Source organism: Oryzias latipes, chromosome 2 (genome assembly GCF_002234675.1).
Source record: "Oryzias latipes chromosome 2, ASM223467v1".
NCBI classification, from domain to species: domain Eukaryota; kingdom Metazoa; phylum Chordata; class Actinopteri; order Beloniformes; family Adrianichthyidae; genus Oryzias; species Oryzias latipes.
Genome location: NC_019860.2, coordinates 15,140,415 through 15,161,864, shown reverse-complemented (window position 1 = coordinate 15,161,864; position 21,450 = coordinate 15,140,415). Strand labels below are relative to the sequence as shown.

Here is a 21,450-nt window from a genome sequence, read left to right as displayed (position 1 = left end):
CTGTTGGTGCTCAGCGCTGGCGTGTCTGTAAAATCGGTGCTCTTAGGTGATTCATTACGTTCATTGACTTAATCTGATTAGCGCCTCATGATGGAATTAGTTGTGATGCCAAGCAAGAGAAAACAATTGGAGGGGATCTTTTTTTTTTTGCATTTGACAAACTACACCCACCCCACCCACTCCTGTAATTTCAATGATCCCTGCTAAATTGACTTTTGGTTTGATTGAGAGTTTTGTAAAAACCATTCACTGAATATCTGAATTTGACTGAGCGAGTCTGACATCACCCATAGAAAGTGGTTTACTTCAGGCTCCAACGAAATGAGATAAATTAAGTTGCGTTTTTTAAAATTATTTTTTTGCAACGTAGACGTTGCCGTGTCGGAGTCAGACTACATCAGTTAGCAGTGATTTGTCCAAGTCATCGTTTGGGTCATCGTTTCTATGGCAACCTCTCTCTCCCGGAGCTTTGTGGAAGTCCACACCCCCACCATTTGAAAGCAAACGTTCGATGCGAGACGACATACTTTTATTGAGGCGTTTGATTGGTTGGGTTTGCATCTTCAATAACCTTCACTACTGAAAACATTAGGATTAGCAAGAACATGTCGAACTGTTGGCTTCTTGGAGCCAGTGGGCGGGGTCACTCAGTCCAGTTCTCACATGCAGACAAAACTGAGCTCCCTCTGGCCATAAAGCAGCTGGATGTTGAGTCAAAATCGGGGTCAGATTGTAAATCTGGACTTGTAACACGCCGCTCTCTGTAATAACTGCATGAAGATTTTAATACTTTGACCACCTCTTGAGATGCAGTCATAACGCTGTGGCAGCTGGACATATAGAATGTTGACTTGAAGCCCAACAAACCAAAACGAAGATCTTTTTGTGGCCAGTTTTTGAGAACGAAACATTTTTATGACGCAAATGGACTGAAAGGTTTTCAATTCAGAGGTAGATATGGAAAATAAAAAAATAAAAAAAGATTTTTTTATGATAATGGTGGCAGAACTCTTTCCCTCTTACACACCACGCTTGCTCGCTTTGCATCACCCGCTTGCCTGGGGTCTAGAAATGTTTGACATTACGTAAAACTGGACTCTGGGACGCCTCACGTGAAGCAGAAGGCACTCAGAGAGAACAGGGTGTCCTATCGTCTTGTCCATGTCCGGCCGCTGTGCCTACAGCTCCAGGAAAAAGAAGCAGCGGCCAGGCAGCTCGACCGCATGAAAGAAGAGGAAGTCAGCTCCGATTATCCTCATTCTGGGCTCGCAGAGTGTCTGCGTGTCAGAAAAAGACCTCCATGGAGCACAAAGCCTTTTTCTGTCCGCGCTCTTTATTAAAAGAAAATAGAGAAACTCAATTACAGAGGTAATCTTACTTCAGAATCAATTTTGGCATCCAGAAAGAGAACAATAGGCTTGTATGTCCAACAGCATCAGTAAAGGGCCTGGAGGTGGGCACTGTGCTAGCTAAATCATCCCCCAACAACATGCTGCAGAAGTGTTTGTGTTTTTCATTAGTTCTATATTTATTTCTTTAAAAATTAAGACAATAAGGATAACCTGAAATGGCAAAAAATGACCGGATCAGTAGCGAGTTTTTCCACCATTGACCGCTTGACAGCAACATCTTGTGTTCCTCACCAGCCTCATGATGTTGCTCTGAGGAAATACTCTTCCACCAGTGCTACATGCAGTTCTGCCAGGTCACTTTTAGGGCTGGAGGTACGATCATCTAGTCTCTGCTTGAGCTGGTCCCAGACGTGCTCTATGGGGTTCATGTCATGGGGACACCGCTGGCCACACCATATGAGGCACTCCCACTTCCTAAAGTCAAGCTGTGGCAGTTCTGGCCCCATGTGTTGGAGCATTATCATCCATGAACAGAAAGTTGAGGGTGTGCTGGGGGAATTGGGGGATGATGATGAGTTCTATGATGTCTCTAAGGTATGAACATGCAGTGACCTGGCTATCTACAATAACTAAATCGGTTATGCGCTGAGCAGTGAGACTGTTGTACCTCCTCCACCAAACCCAACCCTGGGGTCCATTTTGACCTGGCGTATTGTTCCCCTCGGCTTGTCCAGCAACGCTGAAAACCATCATTTCTGTACAAGATGACCAGACACTCGTCAGTAAACAGGACTATAGACCATTGTTCCATGGTCCAAGTCACATGGTCTGCAAATGTTCACGGGGATGTCAGTGGAGTCAATCGGTGGATTTGTTTGTCATAGGTTTGTCAGGAAACCCTAGTTCCCCTTGCATCAGGTAAACAGGCCTGCAGCTGTGTGGCATTTGCAAAATCATGTCTGAGTGTAGGTACTGGTCATTGTTACAGTCTGTCACTTGCAGGGCTTGGTGGCACTGCTCTACCCTCAAGCGACATCGTGTGTTCATAGCAGTTTGAATAAAGAACTTGGAAGGACAAAATCAGCTTTTTATACCTACAGAATGTTGAAATTGATGCCACATCCAAAAGGTTTTTCTTTAGCTATTTCTTGGTGTGACGGAGCGGCTCCGCCTCTCTGTCTGAGCGAGCACCGTGAGCACACACAAACACACCCACACACACACACACACACACACACACCTACAGGTTGGTCCGCGTGTCCACGTCATAAACAAACTCTTCTGTTTTGAAACTATACTTTTTTACATATCACCCTTCATTTTTTACCAATGTTTACTCAGAGCAGCTCAGCAGCAGTGGCGTCTTAGCCCCGCCCCCCTTCATTGACAGCCAAACCGAGGGATTTGTTTCTGTTTATATCATGTTGTCAGTCTTTGAAACAGCTGTTCCTAATTTAACTTGTTTTTGTTTCTTGAATTTGCATCGTATAGTTTAGGCAAATTAATTGTGGTTGAAATTTAATGTGAAATGAAATGAAGGACATATAGTTAAAAATATATCGTCGAATGAAATATGAAATGTTTCTGAGAATAATTGTTTCTTCTGAGTAGAATGCCTAATTTTGTGGGAGTGTCAAAAAGAGGCGGTACAGTACCTCACTGTCACAATGGCAGAGGAAGTGAGATTTTGAGTGGAGACAGAAAAAAATGGGCAGGAGTACCAGTTTGAAGCAAACACACAACAAAGGTGAAGTGATGTGAAGTCTGACAAATAGATTTGTTGTTTTTGCCCTCATCCCTGCTTTATCTTTTGTATGTCCCAAAGAATCTATTAAAAAAGGTGGGGGTCTCCTGACTTGCCTACAAGATTTTGTTTTCATGTTTTCCTGGACTTAATAACCCTTCTGCTATCCTAGGCACGTTAACATTTGGAGTGGGGTTATCTAGACCCCACTAGATAGTGCGCTGAACCTTTTTTTTTAATGATTTGTGATCTTCACTGGTGTCCATGGATTACATGAAATCCTCTCCACCTTTATCCACCTTTGTCATGGCAGGGAGAACACGTCAATGGTCATCTTGACCCCATAGGATAGCAAAAGGGTTAAGAGAACACACTTGGTTTGGGCCCCAATAAGTAAGACCACAGACGTTGTGACCATTATGTGGGAATCACTAAATGATGTGTGTCTATCACCACAGTACAATTGCCACCCTGTCCCAAAAACCTGTAAAGTGAAACAAACTCTGTGTACATCCCTTCTATTTATATCCTTAACTTATTGTGAGTAGGGTAAATCTGATTCTTTCTTTTATCAAGAAAAGCTCCTTCAGATCCTTTATATTGCCTACAGGTCACCGCACTCTCTACATTGGAGTCCACGTTCCTCTGGGCAGGAGGTCACACAGACGTCACCGTCACCATGGACACAGACACAGAAAGAGGTCCAAGGAGAGGGACTCCTCCACAGACGATGGACGAGAATCCCCCTCACACAGTACAGGTTTGTCATCTGTTTGTTTGTCAGAAATCCACTTATTTTTAGGAAGAAGTTGGAACTTCTAAAGTGTTTTCACGGTCAACCGTCCATCCACTTTTTTTTTTTTTTTTTGGTCGCAGCAAACACACCAGCTCAGAGGGTGCAGTTTCTTCTGGGTACAGAAGATGCTGATGAGGACCACATCCCTCATGCTCTGTTTACTGAGCTGGACGAGATCTGCCTGAGGGAGGGCGAGGACGCTGAATGGAGAGAGACAGCCAGGTACATCCTTCCTTCCTTCCAGTCCCGTGCCCTGGAGCTGTTCTTCTGTTGCACCAAGGGTTTAATCAAATTTGAGTCCGCTTGCTAGGTATAAACGTGGGCTTATTTTTTGTAGGTGGCTGAAGTTTGAGGAAGACGTTGAGGATGGCGGCGAGCGGTGGAGTAAACCGTACGTCGCCACTCTGTCTCTGCACAGTCTTTTTGAGCTCCGCAGCTGCATCATGAATGGCACTGTGATGCTGGACATGAGGGCCAACTCGCTGGAGGAGATTGCAGGTAAAGCCAGACATCCAGCTTCTTACCCTAGAGTCATTTAAAGTGGAGTTCCCCATGGCTGTGTGCTTGGAACCTTTGTATTATAAATTACAATCCAATAAAATGTACCCTTATCGATTTTTTTTCCTCCCAATCCTTTGCAGAAAGCTTTTAATCTTATTTGAAAGATTTTGTTGTTGTTTTCTAACTCTTCAGACATGGTTCTGGACCAGCATGAGTTGTCGGGTCCTCTCGGTCCAGATGCTAGGAACAGGGTCCGGGAAGCCCTGCTGAAACAGCATCACCACCAAAACCACAAAAAACTGGCCAACCGCATCCCCATCGTACGCTCTTTTGCTGATATTGGGAAGAAGCAGTCTGAGCCTCACTCCATGGACAAAAACGGTGAGCCAAAAACACGCACACACACACTTATACTCATTCATCAACAGTATCGCTACTGTCAGATCCATAACTGTTTTTGTCTAATGTTGGAACTCTTACTCAATGTTTTGTTTTTTAAATGTATTTTTCATTGTTATTAACGCGTTTTTTAGTTGCCGTTCAAGCATCTAATATAAGGCACACATTATTCCATCCTAAGATCTTACATAATAACATTTCAGGTGTTTTCCTGTAGGACATTTCAGAGCTGTGTTTGTGATGGAACTTCATTACTCCAGACAGGAAGTCTTGATGAAACCAGGTCCAAACCCCTAAGTGCCCTTCAGACAGTAGCACATGGATAGATTAGATAATGAAGTTGTGACAAACACTGCTTATCAACCTAATGTTTCTTTTCTTTATTATGTTTTTCCCCCTAGTCATAATGTGACCCTGTCACAAAGTTTAGAATGTAATCATTTTTGAATAGAAATGGGTAAATCGTTTAATGATTTGGGGTAGAACGGTGTAGATTCTGATAAAAGGAAAAGTCCTAATAAACGTATCTTATCCGAGCGGCCTCTGAGAGGCGAAACATGTTCAAACTAAAAAAAAAAATATTTCCCAGTTGAATTTGGTACAACTCACTCTTGTAGATTAAAGAATCCACTTAGTTCTGTTTGAGGACTTGATTAGGACTTTTGGAATTTAGTTCCAAACCACAAGAAAATCGTTGGCTGGTTCTAAAGCTGCACAATGTGAGGAAAACTCGCGATATGTGATAATAGGGATCAATATTGCGATGACGATAAAGCTTGCGATACATGAACCAATAGAAAAACAACCAAAAAAATAATTTCCATTTCAGTACAACAGTTTAATGTTAATAAGAGTCAACATACCTTAAATTACACTCCAAATGACCCTTGTCTCCATAGGAGGCGAGCATCTATCATAAAAGAGCTCCGTCTGATTGGTCAAATGCATAAAGGGATTTATTTGATTTGTTAAATGCTTCAAGTTGCCATGAGACAGTTTTAGACCATTTAAGGTAAAAATTTACCGCAATTTTCGCCAACTTTGCGACATGCGTATTGCACAGCTTGAAATTTGCTAACGATTTATTGTGCAGGCCTAGTTATTTCCCAATTTTGATGATGCTTTCCCTTTGTCATCAGGTCTATAAAAAATATCCATTAAAGCGTCCAAATTTCATTAATTCGGGATAAATATCAACTAAGCTCATTAACTGAACTTCAAGTAATTTTCTTTAATTGTTAATTAAATTACAAAAAGCAACAGAAATCTAATTCTCTTGAAGTAGTAATGTGAATTCAGTAGCTCTAGAAATGACTTGAAAATATATTTGACAGCTTTGACCAATTGTGCATTTTAATTTGAAGGTAAAAGTGTGTCTCAGGGTTTGGCTAACAGCTAGCTGCTTGGAAACATAAACATGCTTTTGCAGCTTATGTCAAATTGGGGGGTTGGTTTACACATAGTTTTGAAGCGTTTCTAAAGCTAAACCTGCTGTTAGATCTTAATTGGATTATGTTTTACATGTATGTGATTAGAATAATGCTGTTTGTCCCACAACATGGATAGTTTTTAAAACAAAACATTATACTTTTTGTAATTTGTTATAGGCAGTTTTAAATATTTAGGAAGTTTTACTCTGATAAATGATGTTTATTTGTTGCATGATGACAACAACTAGATAGAAATACAAAACCCCAGAAAAGATGCCAATTATCAACAGTTTTTTCTGAGAATGACTGGATGTTGCTTGATCTTCCAGCCAAAATCCACATAATTGCTGCCTGGCATTCACATACATGTGGACAAAATTTGGAATCTATATTGTGAACAATTTGAGCCTCACTGTTTATATTTTTTAATGTAATTTTCTCATATAAAGGTTAAATCAAATGTAAGGGACCAGAAAGTGGTGTGCAATAAAACAATAGGTAAAAACAAATTCAATAATATATCAATAATCAATAGTTTTATTTAAAAAAAAGTATTTCAGGTATCTTATTTTAAAAAAAAAAGTAAATCTAAGTGTTTTAAATTCAAATTAAAGTCAGCAAAACCATGTCTAAAATGTTGTCTTAGAATATCAATGTTTTTTTAAGACTGACCACAAAAAGAGGAATTTCTGCTCAAATTATACAATAAAACTTTATTCAATTACACAAAACTTTTTCATTAGCAACTTTTAAAGTATTATTAAGACTATTTAAGCTATTTTTAAAGGATAGAAATGTCGAACTTGCTGTCTTAAAAGTGGGGAATTATTGTGTATATCTACAGGATTCATCCTTAAAGTTTAGACGGGTAACAAAAACGCCCGATCTTCTCCGATCTTTTCTCAAATTATTATTTCCAATCTTTTGTGCCTCACAGGCCAAACGGTTTCCCCTCCGTCCCAGCCGTCCATCAATGAAGGAAAACAGGACGTCAGTCGGGAAAACAGCTCTGTTGACTTCAGCAAGGTGAGGTGCCGGGCCCACCGCTGTTCCTGGTGTTTACCAACCAGCTCCAACAGCTGCACACAACTTGTGGTGTATGTTTGAGCAGTCTCGGCTTTCACGTTAAATAGTGGCTAAACACCGCGACTGTAGTTTTAGATCAACAGATTTAGTTTTCTTTGTTTCCTGGCTCATCGAAGTGTGTGTCATGACGCTGATAATGACTCCTGATGTCTCATTGTTCCACACCAACGGCTCATTTTTCACGACGTGTTGTTTTTGCCTGTCATACAGATCGACCTCCACTTCATGAAGAAGATCCCCCCCGGTGCCGAGGCATCCAATGTCTTGGTTGGAGAGCTTGAGTTCCTGGACCGCCCTGTGGTGGCCTTTGTCCGCCTGTCTCCTGCCGTGTTGCTCAACGGCTTGGCAGAGGTTCCCATCACCACCAGGTAACGCAGAAGCCGCTCAGTTCTGTATTATTTCAGAGACAAATGAGCTGGACATGCACTGTGTCTTGGAAAAAAACTGGAATTTGACAGCAATTGACTTCTTTTCGTTTGCGCAGGTTTCTGTTCATCTTGCTCGGGCCTCTCGGAAAAGGTCCACAGTACCATGAAATCGGTCGTTCTATAGCAACACTCATGACCGATGAGGTGAGGCCAACGGATAACAGGAAGGAACACTTTTCTCATGTATCTGGAAACAAAAAAATTCAAACGGATGGATCGTAATTTGGAAGCATTTAGGCAACAAATGAGAAAAGTGGAGATAGAACAAAAACTGGTGCAGTAATAGCGGAGTTCCGAAAATGTTAAAATGGACTTTTTTGTGTCGGTTGATTAACTGGCCGAAGAAACTGCTGCTGGTTTAAAACTGGGAAAACCCAGAATCCATCTCTAAGATGACTCTGTCATGTTTTACATATTTAGCAAAAATGAATTTGTTTAAATCTGTATTTTTGAAGCAGTTCTTCTTTGATCTTTTTCTAAGACAGAAATTTGTTTTAGTATTGAGAGTTGTTTTTTTGTCGCCAAAATAAAGTTCCTTTTGAAGGGAAATTGAAGTTCTACATTAGAATTTTAAGTGTTTTTCACCCGTGATGAACCCTACACAACGCTTTGAGCTGTTAGCGAATGCGTACGTCCTCCAGCTGAGTCTGCCACATCTCCCTCGCAGATTTTCCACGATGTTGCTTACAAGGCCAAAGACCGGAGCGACCTGGTGGCGGGCATTGATGAGTTTCTGGATCAGGTGACGGTCTTGCCTCCTGGGGAGTGGGACCCCTCCATCAGAATAGAGCCTCCCAAGAATGTGCCCTCTCAGGTAAATGATCACAAACTGCCTAAAGGGATTGTGGGTCAGCATGCAGTGAAGGTCTGTAAAGAGCCACTCCAGTCATGTTCTGATCTATTGGAAAAGCATTCCCAGTGGTAATGCAGAAAAGCATTCAAGAACACGTTTTACTTCCAACTATCCAAGACGATGAAGATGGTGACCGATGGGTTGAGTGACTGTCATCTTTACTTCACAGGAAAAGCGGAAGATACCCCCTGTTCCCAACGGAGTGACAGATCTCGGAGAGTCTCCGGAGCCCGGAGGTCATGGCGGCCCTGAGCTTCAGCGCACTGGGAAGTGAGTGTTCCAGGGCGAAAAGGACCAAACAGCTTATAATATTTATATGTGCTGTACCTGCATACACATACAGGTTTTAACAGTCGTTTTCATATTGGAAATCTGTTGTACGAAAGCCCCGTGTGGCCCTTAAATTCTCCTTTTGTCGCAGGTTCTTCGGTGGTTTCATCTTGGACATTAAGCGGAAGGCCCCTCACTACCTTTCTGACTACACAGACGCCATCAGTCTTCAGTGTCTGGCCTCTTTCCTGTTCCTTTACTGCGCCTGCATGTCACCTGTGATTACTTTTGGAGGGCTGCTGGGTGAGGCCACGGAGGGCCGAGTGGTACGATGGATGCTCTTTGATACTTGGTCCCATTAGCCAATCCAACCCCTTGAGGCATTGGGTCTCATTTTTAGTCTTTGGTATGACTCGATCCAGTCTCAGGGTATACACCTCCACCACAAGGCAACTAAACTTGCCTCTGATGCTTCAGTCTTATGGTAGCAGTTCAAATGTGATGATCTGGAAGAATTTTGTTACACTTTTTTGGTTTGTTTTTTCAAGATATTAAATATGGTTATTAGCTAATGTATGTGTACCATTTAAGTCAAATGGAAAACTGGCATATTTGTTCAATCACTTAAAATTCTCTTTTGCCAAAGCAAATTACAAAACAGTTGACTGTGTTTAATCTGATAAAAGTCCTGTTTTTGAGGTACCCAATAGTGTTTCTCAGTTTTGTTTTTCTTGAATCTCAAAATCAGAGTTAAGCGGAATTTTTTACACACATCTAAACAGTTTTCAGTTTTTAAATACAAGGTAATTATTTAGTACTTAGCTTTTGAATCACAAGTCTCAAAATATGTATTTTTTTATATCACTTGCCTATAAATTTGCTTTCTGATCATGTCAAACTTTTCAAGAAGGATTTTTCTGAGTTTAACTTCAATATTTCAGATATTCGGTATAAAATGTTAAGATAAGGTTTTGCAAGAAACCAAATTCTATCTGTTATAAATACTAAAAATTCTTTAGACAACTCATTTGAAAATGTCTTTCATGAACTGATCAGAAATGGTGCACCCCAAGGCACTCTGTAAGGTCCCCCATTTTCTCCAGGAATTGGCCTTTTTTAAATAGCACATTGAAAAGGTCAGCTGCTATGCAGACGACACTAGGCTTTATCCAGCAGTTAATTAGACCGCAAATATAGCCTAAATCTACTTAAAAAGACAAGATTGTTCTTTCAAAGTTATATCAGTTAATTTTTTTCCAAAGGTTTTATCTAAATGAATGTTTGGTTTAGATATTGAAGACTAAATAAAATATTTTATGTTAATGATGGGAGTTCTTGAGTGTGTAGGGCTTTGAAGCAATGATTTGCCTCTTAAGTGGAGTTAAATGAGCCGATATGAATCTTCATGGGACTGATAAGATCAAAACCCAATCATTTATGGTTACAGAGTGCTATCGAGTCGCTGTTTGGGGCTTCCATGACTGGAATCGCCTACTCTCTGTTTGCTGGACAGCCTCTTACCATCCTGGGCAGCACGGGGCCCGTCCTCGTCTTTGAGAAGATCCTCTTCAAGTTTTGCAAGTACGCTCCTGTTTATGTATTTATGTATTGACTGATTGATCGTGAGGGTTTTCGGCACATCTGTTTGTTAGAGCTCAGCTGTGCGCCGCAGTATTCATGTGTGTGCGTTTCAGGGAGTACGGGCTCTCCTACCTCTCCCTGAGGGCCTGCATCGGCCTGTGGACGGCCTTTCTGTGCCTGCTGCTGGTGGCCACAGATGCCAGCTCCCTCGTCTGCTACATCACACGCTTCACCGAGGAAGCCTTCGCCGCCCTGATCTGCATTATATTCATATACGAGGCTCTGGAGAAGCTGGTTCACCTGGGGGTGCACTATCCCATCAACAAAAACAACAACATTCAGAAACTCACCCAATACTGGCAAGTCCAAGAATTGAGGCTTTTCTTTAAGGGCACATAATGTACACATTTCCTTAATGTTGTAGCTTTTTTAAAAATGAGCTTTATTTGATATTTTTCTCCTATTTATGTTGAAAAAAGCAGCTCATGTGACTTTAAAAACCTTTTCTGGGCCAGTCTAAAAATGCTGTGTCATAAAACCACAGATGGTGGTGTTGTTTAGCAAAGGTGCCCGTGCTTCATTATCTATAATCATAAGCGCTGTTGGAGTGTTGGAAATCTAGGCCAGCATGGAAGTTAAAATACTGACTTTTACTTTGGAGGATAAAAAAAGAGAACATGTTAGGCATTGAAGGGTTTGAAAATGGAAAATGGCTTCTTTCTGATGGGGAAAATATACATTTGGATAAATATGGCATTGGAAAAGATTTGTGTAACAAAACTGTAGTATCTAGGCCTGCACAATATACCGCAAATTAATCGTTATCGCGACATCAAGCTGTGCAATATACCGCAAAAGACGGCGAAAATCGCAATAAATGATTACCTTAAATGTGCTAAAACAAACTCACTGCAGCTTGAAATATATGAACAAATGAAATAAATTCTTTTATGCATTCAACCAATCAAAAGGACCCGTTTACGTTGTTGATCAATCAGATGAGCCATTTTATGTTTGATGTTTGCCTCCGTGACAAGGGTCATTAGGAGTAGAATTTTTAAACCTTTGCAGTGAAATGGAAATTATGTTTTTGGTTGTTTTGCTATTTGTTTATATACCGCAAATTATATCGTTATCGCAATATTAATCACCAATATCGCATATCGCGAGTTTTCCTCATATCGTGCAGCCCTAGTAGTATCTGATCTGTAGAAGGCTTAGTAGTTTATTTTTAATGAAATCAAATTAAAAAAGTGAGCGTTTTTCATCTAAAACAGCTGATCTAAATATTAAACTTCATCAGACAGCTTCGTTTGAAACAATTTCTTAGATTTGTAATAAAAACTATTCAAAAACAAGCAATTTAATTAAAAAAATGACTAATAATCCACGTTAATTAAAAAAGTTTAAAGACCCACTTTGATGAAAATGCTGTTTTTGGTGGTTTTAGCACATTCTCGTGGCATTTTTCTTATAAAGGAGGACACGAATAAAGAAAATTCAGCTCAAAACTGCATTTCTGTGTACTTGTTTATTTATACCATTGTGAATCAGGAGCAGATGAAAATTTTGAAAAAGATCCTCTTTGCGATCCCTCCTTGCTCTGCAACGAAAAGGGGGAAGGGGGCGGGGTTGCTCAGTGCCAACAATCCCGCCCTCAACTCAGAGGCTCATTTCTAATGAACTACAGCCGCTCTGCAGGAAATACGTCCAAGAAAAATATTTTTTTGATTATGTCTAAAAACTGCATAATAATAATTAAAAACAATTTGGGGAATTTATTGAGATGTGCCCCTAACTGTACTGTTAGCTGAAGATTTATTTTAAAAAATCAAATTCTTTCTCTTCCATACCTAGCTTTTCTGCTTCCATTTGTTCCTCATGTGCTGCAGAGTCTCGGAAAAGCTCCTAACATGTTTCATGTCTCCTCATTAGGTGTTTGTGTGAAGAGCCACATTCACCGAGCAACGAGACTCTGCGCTTTTGGGAGGACAGCAACATCACCGCCTCAGAGGTCAACTGGACCTCGCTGGATGTAAACGTAAGGGATCCATTTAGAATAATCAGACCCGAAAAAATGGACACATCTTTAAAAAAAAAAAAACGTTGAAATAAGTAGAGGTAGATGAGTAAGGCTAAACGTGAAGGATGGTGTCCTACAAAGTTCATTTCTTGCAGTTTGACTTTGAGTTTCAGCTTGAATGTTAAGATAAACAGTTGTGTAAATGAACCCTCATGTAAATATTAGCTACTATTCCGATTTTCTAATTTATCATCGACTCTTCCCTCCTCCCTACCGTTAACTCCATCGTCACTCTAATCATTTTTATCCGCATCATTATCCCCATTCCTGCTTTACTGTCATCCACTCGCGGTGGCGTTGGCGGCGGCGTGTCCTCTGGGGCCAGTAGGAGTGCGAAAAATTGCACGGACACTTTGAAGGGAGAGCCTGCGGCCCGCACGGCCCTTTCATCCCAGACGTGCTCTTCTGGTGCGTCATCCTCTTCTTCTCCACCGTCTTCATGTCCGCCTTCCTGAAGGAGTTCAAGACCAGCCGCTACTTCCCCACCAAGGTACGTCAGGCGATGTGGACGCTGACAGGAACAAATACGGAACCACGTCCGATTCTGAGCGGTTGCACTTTTGTAGATTTATTTCGTGGCTTGTCATCCTCAAAAATTGTAGTCCGTCAAGGTGAAATATTTGAACTTTTAATGGCTTAAAGAACCACCAAAAGCGGTCTTTTAGCATGAGCTTGTGGCATTTTTCTGTGAAAGTGAAATTAAAGTTGAGATGCAAAAATCACTTCAGTTGCTTCCAAGATCGCAGAATTATTTTTCACAATGTAGAAAATTGCCTCTTTAAAAAAAATCGATCGGGAGATTAAAGCTTTAATGTTTTAAATACAACTCTGCGATAAAACAACTCTTGGCGTGTGAAAATGACATTCCCATGGCAGCAAACGTGTTTTGTTTTCTTCCCACCTTGTCGCCATGGCATCCAAGCTTTACCAAACACAATTGTCTGTTTGGCTCCAGTGTCGGTTCGAGATGAGCTCGTTTCCGGGTCTGTGCAGATGATGACGCAACAGCAAATGAGTTTTTAAACCTAACTGAGGATGTGCAGCTCTTCCCGTTATAACATCTTACTGATTTTATGCAGTTTGGAGGCTCAAACAACAGTAATATTAGATCCTTTTAAAGTACTTTTTCAACCCAGTTGTGTTTTGTATTTAGACTATTTGAACATTAATAAAGACATATTTTATGAAAGTTTTACCTTGCAGCATCTTTAATGAGAACATTTTCCTTTGAACACAGAAGCTGTCAATTGAAACCACTGGGATTCCTCTTATTTTTTTTTAGCCTTCAAATTAGTTCCTTTTTTGAAATGTATGACTGCAACAACTCTCTTTTTAGCTCATGCTGCCACCTACTGGTCACACAGAGGCACTGAAATACTGCTGCAGCCTCTGCAACATTTCTAGGTGAAGCATTACGTTTTATGTGGCGATGACACATATGAGGGTAATATGTGGCGTGATGTTGGCGCACTGCACTGTTACTCCATCGCCCCCTGTGGTGAAAAATGTTATGGAACGGTTGGATGATGTGAATTTCTGATAGAAAATAAGTATTGTTTTTATTTATAATTCAATTCTATACTCAATTTTGAAAATCAAAAGGTCCTTTTGCCCGTTTTTAAGCAAAGATGTCATCATGCTGTGAACTATAAAGAAAAAAAGGGACTTCCAGCTTAAAACTCCAGCTTGAAACTTTATTGAGCACAGTTCCTCTGACAGAAGTCAGATTGTTGTGCATGTCTGTCATGATGCAGCGAAATTGAATTTCCGGACGAGTCGACCGAAAAGTTTTTGATAGAAACGTTGTTCCTAGAATAGCCATTTCATGTTTCAGGATACGGTATATTGACTCTACTTTGATTTTTGACAGACAGTTTTGATGTTTTTAAGACTCTCCAAAGTCTGTCTCTGTTCCAGGTGAGGGCCATCATCAGTGACTTTGCCGTCTTTATCACCATTCTCACCATGGTATTAGTAGACTACGCTTTGGGGATCCCTTCGCCGAAGCTGCAGGTCCCCAACAAGTTCAAAGTAAGTGTGCAGGTGACGTGCAAGGGCCGTGGGGTGTACACACAAACTACGCTCCGATTGCCTAATCTCCAACAGTCAGGGGTACGCACTTAATCGCTCTCTACAACTTCTCACTTGCAGCAAACCTGTAGAAAACCTTTTCCGTCTACAGGCTCATCGAGTGGGCTATGGCCGTTGTATTTCTAGCCGCCCACCTGTGTACAGCCCGTATCCACATGTTAAACTACGGACGCGCCACAAAAACTGTTGGGTTCATTGCTAGCCTCCTTGCACTGGCGGATATGGACCACCATCATGTCCGGAGAGCGGCCTTTGGTTTATTTGCATTTGAAAACAAAAGCAGACGTCGTCTGGCTTGTGTCCGGGTCTGGGTTGCCGAATCCGAGTCCCTGGTTGGTCAAAGTGCTAGCTGGTATGACTTGCAGCGCTCATTGGCCTCACGTTTTTTATGTAGAACCCAAAAACGGCAGCGAAAACGTGAGTTTCGAATGAGGAAGCCCAATACGTAGGTTCACTTAGGTTTGTGTCCGAATTCCCGCCCTAAAAACTAAAAAAACGACAGTGCGGCACTCTGAAGTGCCCTGAATTTAAAAGCAATTCGGACACCATACTCCGTCATTGATTTCACAAAGCTAAAATCACATTGATATGAGCGTTTTGCCACGATTATTTATGAATCCACTGTCTTCTAAAGATAAAAATGTTGATGGTTTATTAAAAAAATACAGTTATATAAAATTTTTTGGCCAAAAAAAATGTTCAGACGGAATGCATTATGGTCTATATTCGCTGATGTAGTGAGCATTGATGCGCACTGGTTTTTCGCAGAGACGTCTGGGAAATTCCCAGGGCACTTGATTTTTGGGAATTCGGACAGCACTACAAAACAGCGATCAAGTGTGGGTATCCGTGTCTTTTCAGCCCACTCGGGATGACCGGGGTTGGGTAATAAACCCTGTGGGGCCCAACCCCTGGTGGACCACCATCATCACCGTCATCCCGGCTTTGCTCTGCACCATCCTCATCTTCATGGACCAGCAGATCACTGCAGTCATCATCAACCGGAAGGAGCACAAGCTGAAGGTACCTCGGCGTTTGGTTTGACGGTCGCCAGTTCCACCGCTTTTAATGTTTTTTGTCTCCACGTCCTCACAGAAAGGATGTGGCTACCACCTGGATTTGTTTGTGGTGGGGGTGATGCTGGGCGTGTGCTCCGTGATGGGCCTGCCGTGGTTCGTGGCCGCCACCGTGCTCTCCATCTCGCACGTGAACAGCCTGAAGCTGGAGTCGGAGTGCTCCGCCCCCGGGGAGCAGCCAAAGTTCCTGGGCATCCGAGAGCAGCGTTTCACCGGCCTCATGATCTTCACCCTGATGGGCTGCTCCGTCTTCATGACCTCCGTGTTAAAGGTCCGATATTTTGGGGGCCTGCTCGTCCCTTAAGACCACCCATATGGCACTGAGCTGTGCCTTAACTGAGCCATTTGAGACTAAAATAGCCTTTTAGTTGACCCGATGCTCTCTGGGGGGCTATGGGATATTAAATATAGGCTGTGAGTTCAGTGGCTGAGGTTTCTCTGTGCAACAGTTGACAGTAAAGTTAGTTTTAATAACATTTAAATCTATTGTGCAAAGGTCAAATGCCTGAAAGCTTCACATTATGTTGGTAATTGTGAAAACGCCGACCATAATCATAATGTCTCCGTTTTTTGGGCCTTAAAGGTAAAAGAAATCTCAGCCCTTTTCTTAAAGTTTTTGTAAAAAACATCAAATATTAATGTTAATGTGTACAAGAATAATATTTAGAAAAAGAAAAACGCACAAAGATTAGTTCATTTTTAGAGTTAAAGTGATCTTTGGTACATTCTTTATTATTATTTTAGAAGTTGGTTTCAGATTAGCAGTACATCAAGAACTTTGGTCAACTAAATGTTTTTATAAATTTTTGTTTTTTTCCATAGTTCTATTGAAAAAACAAACAAAAAAAAGCTTTTATTATCTAGTTTTTCAGATGAAACGTCATTATCTCACTCAGCCTCTTCGTGAATTGTGGGAAATGTTTGTTTTCGTGTAGAATTCTGATCCCAGCCTCACAAAAAAGGTTCCTTAAAGACCCACTTCAATCATCTTCTGATCTTTTCGTAAGGGTTCCCAGTGGTTTTTTTAAAGCCAGAATCGAAAACCAGTAGTTTTCAGAGCGACAATACAGTACGATTCGCGGGGTTTGGGACCAGAGGCCCCCGCAAAAGCCCCGAATCCACAAATACGAAGAACCACCCACTCATCCCCACGGCCGAAGAACGTCTGTCCCTGATCCTCACTCATCAAAAACCCTTCTGAAACATTTCTGATGCTTTGTAAAACATTTATTTAAGACCATTGGAATATCGCTCAGTATAAAGAGTTTTTAAAATTAGTATTCAGAGCAATAAACGGCTCTATATCACACATTAGGACCGTCACATCTGAGTCAGCTGATGCAGAAGCACAACCTTTGGGTATAGCGATTCAGGAAAAAGCTGTGAAATATTCTTTAGCAGCCGACGGGCCGGCGTGCTCTTCATCTTCTGCCCCCTCCTCCTCTGCAGCACTTCCTTCAGACGCAAAAGTCTAATACAAGCATCTTGAGTTGAGTTTTTGTGAAGAATCGGAGGAGTCAGGTGACTGAATCTGTGAAACCGCAAATACGCGGGGGAACACTGTAGTTCTTTAGAAATGTGCCTCTGAAGAAGGCCCGGCCCCTCCCATCGCCCTTCTTGAGAGCTCTCCCTTTTGCATGCCCTCCCGCTAGCTTACAGCCCCTTACAACGCAAACCTAACATTACCTGAGCTGGGAGCTTGTGGCACGCCCAAAAAAGGATCTTTTTCAAATAGCATTTTATTTTGTGCTCCTGGTTCACAACGAGTGGAATAAAGAAATACTCCGATAGTTTGATTTTCTATACATGTGTTCTCCATCGAGTGGCCGGGATAGGCATTCCGGCATCCCCGTGACCTTGAAAGGCACTAAACGGCTTAGTAGATGAATAAATTCATACATGTGCTCCATCGTCAGAAGATGTTAAAAACACCCAAAATCCATGTATAACTTTGATTGGTGTGGGTCTTCAATTCGCTTCTCTGTAAGTGTTCTTGAACTCCTGATTATAAAAGCTTGAAACGTTGTAGGAATGCAGACATATTTGTTGTTTTGTTGTCCTACAGTTTATCCCCATGCCCGTGCTGTACGGAGTTTTCCTGTACATGGGGGCTTCGTCACTCCGAGGCATCCAGGTGAGTTTGCTCTTAACCCCGGATCGTTTAGCTCCTTTATTTCGATCGTAAACGTTAAACCCTCCGGTTGTTTCTGTGAAGTTCTTCGACCGTCTCAGGCTGTTTGGCATGCCAGCCAAACACCAGCCCGATTTCATCTACCTGCGACACGTTCCGCTCAGGAAGGTGCATCTGTTCACCATCGTCCAGCTCAGCTGCCTGATCCTCCTCTGGGTCATCAAGACCTCTAGAGCTGCCATCGTTTTCCCAATGATGGTAACAACCTTTTTGGTTGTATTTTTGGCTTTTCCCCAGCCTGGATTTGACTCCGCTTCTGCCTCTTTAGGTCTTAGCTTTGGTGTTTATCCGTAAGCTGCTGGATTTCGTCTTCAGCAAGAGGGAGCTGAGCTGGCTGGACGACCTGATTCCGGAGTGGAAGAAGAAGAAGCTGGAGGACGCTGAAGAGGAGGTGCAGTTAACACACCGCAACTTTACATGGCTGAAGTTTCTGCGCCTGCAGCCAATGGTCCTTGTTTTTTTTACAGGAGGAGCACAGTATTATCGCAGAGGAAGAAGGTATTGTTCAAGTACCTTTAGAGGGACACTACAAGTAAGTACCAAATGTTCCTCAAGTGGCGCCGACCATGAAAGTTGCTGAACTTTCGTGGTCACCCCGATGTTTTTGAAGGAGCGACCCAGCCACGGTGAACATCACGGACGAGATGTCCAAAGGATCTTTCGGGAACGTCTGGAAGAGCGTCAGTCCTGCCGAGGGCGCCAAAAAGGAACCAAGCACCAAAAGGTAAACTGCACCTCCGCGCCTCTCACCCACCTCCCCTACGACGGCTTCAACGGCTTTTTCCGATGCTCCTAAAGCTGCAAGTGTTCACCGTTCTGCTTTATCCAGTTTTCCAGGAAAGTTTCAAACTGCCATGCTGTTGCTGATGTCCCAGTGTGTAGACTAACCTAGTATGTCCTGCTTGCTTCTTCTGCTCCATCCCGCCCCTAAGCTCCCCTTCCTAACCTCTCAGAAGCTGATATCCCAAAGGTAAGCTGTTCCCAGCAGCCCCGGTTGGCATGCAGAGTTTCGTCCCGTGTCTTGATAGAGGAATGTGTCCGTGTGAGAAATTTAGTTTGTTTACTGACGACACAGTGGTTTAAAGATGGATCTGGTTGAGTAGATAAGTGTAGTTCAGTTTTGCATGTTTACCGATTTGACAGTAGCATGTCGTAGATCAGACAGTAATAAAGCTCCTTGTGATGTCACGTTTCCACTGAGCAGTATGATTTAGCTCGGGTTCCAACAAGAAGACACATCATTTTTAAGAAGCAAATTAACATTGAAATAAATAAAAAAATCAATCATATCAATGTATGGTTTAAAGACCCACTCTAATGATCCGCGTACGTCTTCGTTTTCCTTGCCTAACATGGAATCTGGGCTCAAAACCGTACTGCTGGATAGCTCCAACATTGCTCGCCATTTTAGTTGCACCATAAATGTTTGGTTGGCGTTGTGAGGGGCTGTAAGCTAGCGGGAGAACGAGCAAACAGAGAGCTCTCAAGAACCGCGGGAGAGGAAGGGGGTGGGTTTCTAATAAACTCCTGCCGCTCTGCAGAAGCTATGTCCTAGAAAACCACACACGTTTTGGAACTTTAAAAGACCACTGGGAACACTTTCACGGTTGGAGTGGGTCTTTAAACTTCACTGCATTCGAGGAAAATGAACTTTTCCGTTTTCTGGCTGAGTGGAAACGGCTCAATATTAGCCTGCAGGCATGTCACCGACCCTCTCAGAGCGTTTGCTTTCATTTCGTTTTGATGTCCTTGTCTTTTTCTTCCCGCGTGCAGTTGCGCCACAGATGGCGAAAAGCGACACAAGCGACGAAAACACGAGAAGAGCTTGGACAGGGAGACAAGTTTGTGATGACACACACACAGGTGGTGACGCTGTGCTGTCAGTGGATTCATCATACGAAACAAAACAAAGCAAAAACAAAAAACAGTATTCCGTGCTACACGTAATCACCTTTCGTACTGTGCTACACTGTGTTTTTATTTATTTCTTATCGTCATGTAAGTCTGTGTGAAGGTCCTGTAAAGCAAATGTTCTAGAAACCACATCTACACAAGCAAAAGAAAAACACATGGATGTTCTTTTTCTATATATACTCTTTATCTGTGTTTGAACTCTGCAGCTGCCAGAATTACACGACAATTGTGACTACTTAGGGCCAATTAGTCCAATTTTTAAAGTCTTCTTTTATTTCTTTCTACTTTGTATGTTTTTTACATTTTTTCAACAACCAGAAGTTTTAAAAAGCTGCCTAAAAAGGACCACAAATCGATTTTTACGTAGCATTCAACGTAATGTTTAGCCTCGCGAAACTAGCATTTGCAAATAAAGATGAATCCCACAGGTATTCATTACTCTAGTTACTTTAAAAGTATTAAGTTTGATATATTCTGTAAATCTCAATGTTTCCGTGTCGGTGAACGAGTCTAGAGTCTTCTCCATTGCTATTTCACATTTTGAATGTCTTTCCTCGAGTCGAGCTCTTCCCCATCGAGTCAAAGACATCATTTTGACTTTTTGGGAAAACTTGGCGTTCGCGTCGCTGCTGAGCACTAAACGAAAAAATTGACTGTCGACATACAATTACTATGAGGTTATAGCTACCTTCTTAGACTTTTCTTTCTTTCGTCTTATTTTTCCACACCCCGCTACAAAAGGCTTTTTTTTTTTTTCATTGAAAAGAAAAAAAGCACATTAAATCCAAAATAATTCCTTTTGATTGTAGTGTTTTTTTCAGGGGTAGCTTCACTGAAAAAACGTAGACATCGAGTTAGCATGGCAGCATATTTTGGTGGCTTTTAGCTACCGCTAGCGCCTTGGCTTTTAGAAAACTAGCTTGTTGGGTGTTTGTTTAGAGGCTCCATGTTTTCCTCCTACTTGCTCATCTCGTCAGCCATCGATGAACATGTGATCTCCTCTCCAAACAACCCCTACGATGTTAGCATCTGAAGCGAAACGTTTCCTGGCTTTTTATTTTGAAAGCAAATGCCTGCATGACGATGAAACTCGCTGCAGGACCGTGAGTACTTCTAGAGATGCAATAATCCTTTTTTGGGGGGGAAGGGGCAACAAATAAATGGGAAAGAGTCTTAATGTAAATGAAATACTATATTTTATTCATGTAAATGTTACTAATATATTACTAACATGGTGTTAAATTCATATTTTTCTTGTAGATGTAACTTTCCCATTGTTTAAAGTACTGACTCTCACTTAAAGGAACTAAAAGTTGGTCAAAAAATTATATCGATATCAAATGTTTTGACGACTGGAGCGGGAAATTCTGCCTTAAATTTGGTAGTAATAGACGGACATTTTCTGTAATTATTTAAATCACCTGTATAGAGAACTATTAGTTCAGAACTGTTTGTGCAATTGTGATTTGTTTCATGAGAATAAACTGGCACACGCGGGGGGGAGCATAAATAAACACATTAAAAAGCTGCTTTCTTTACTCGTGATTTTCCTATTTTTCAAGCGCAAACAGGTTGAAATGATGTTGCTGCTGACCACGTTGCTTCCACCAAAGGTGTTTTTGGTTTGTATGAAATTGTGGGACACCAAAAGCAGA

General features: G+C 41.7%; 1 protein-coding gene across 1 annotated transcript in view; it reads left to right on the top strand.

Annotated features, from left to right (window-relative positions):
• LOC101167104 (sodium-driven chloride bicarbonate exchanger) overlaps positions 1-21,323 on the top strand; it is a 43,649-nt gene extending 22,326 nt beyond the window's left edge. The window contains exons 4-26 of the mRNA XM_023965109.1: positions 3,707-3,856; positions 3,973-4,114; positions 4,230-4,390; positions 4,586-4,774; positions 7,160-7,248; positions 7,519-7,676; positions 7,793-7,880; positions 8,404-8,550; positions 8,759-8,859; positions 9,011-9,185; positions 10,307-10,440; positions 10,554-10,799; positions 12,376-12,481; positions 12,852-13,013; positions 14,441-14,554; positions 15,476-15,637; positions 15,710-15,961; positions 17,756-17,824; positions 17,906-18,079; positions 18,150-18,272; positions 18,349-18,413; positions 18,492-18,605; positions 19,655-21,323. Coding sequence (XP_023820877.1) covers positions 3,707-3,856; positions 3,973-4,114; positions 4,230-4,390; positions 4,586-4,774; positions 7,160-7,248; positions 7,519-7,676; positions 7,793-7,880; positions 8,404-8,550; positions 8,759-8,859; positions 9,011-9,185; positions 10,307-10,440; positions 10,554-10,799; positions 12,376-12,481; positions 12,852-13,013; positions 14,441-14,554; positions 15,476-15,637; positions 15,710-15,961; positions 17,756-17,824; positions 17,906-18,079; positions 18,150-18,272; positions 18,349-18,413; positions 18,492-18,605; positions 19,655-19,730 — 3,197 coding nt within the window. The 3' untranslated portion in view covers positions 19,731-21,323. The remainder of the gene's footprint in view (positions 1-3,706; positions 3,857-3,972; positions 4,115-4,229; positions 4,391-4,585; positions 4,775-7,159; positions 7,249-7,518; positions 7,677-7,792; positions 7,881-8,403; positions 8,551-8,758; positions 8,860-9,010; positions 9,186-10,306; positions 10,441-10,553; positions 10,800-12,375; positions 12,482-12,851; positions 13,014-14,440; positions 14,555-15,475; positions 15,638-15,709; positions 15,962-17,755; positions 17,825-17,905; positions 18,080-18,149; positions 18,273-18,348; positions 18,414-18,491; positions 18,606-19,654) is intronic.
• Positions 21,324-21,450: the final 127 nt, after the last annotated feature.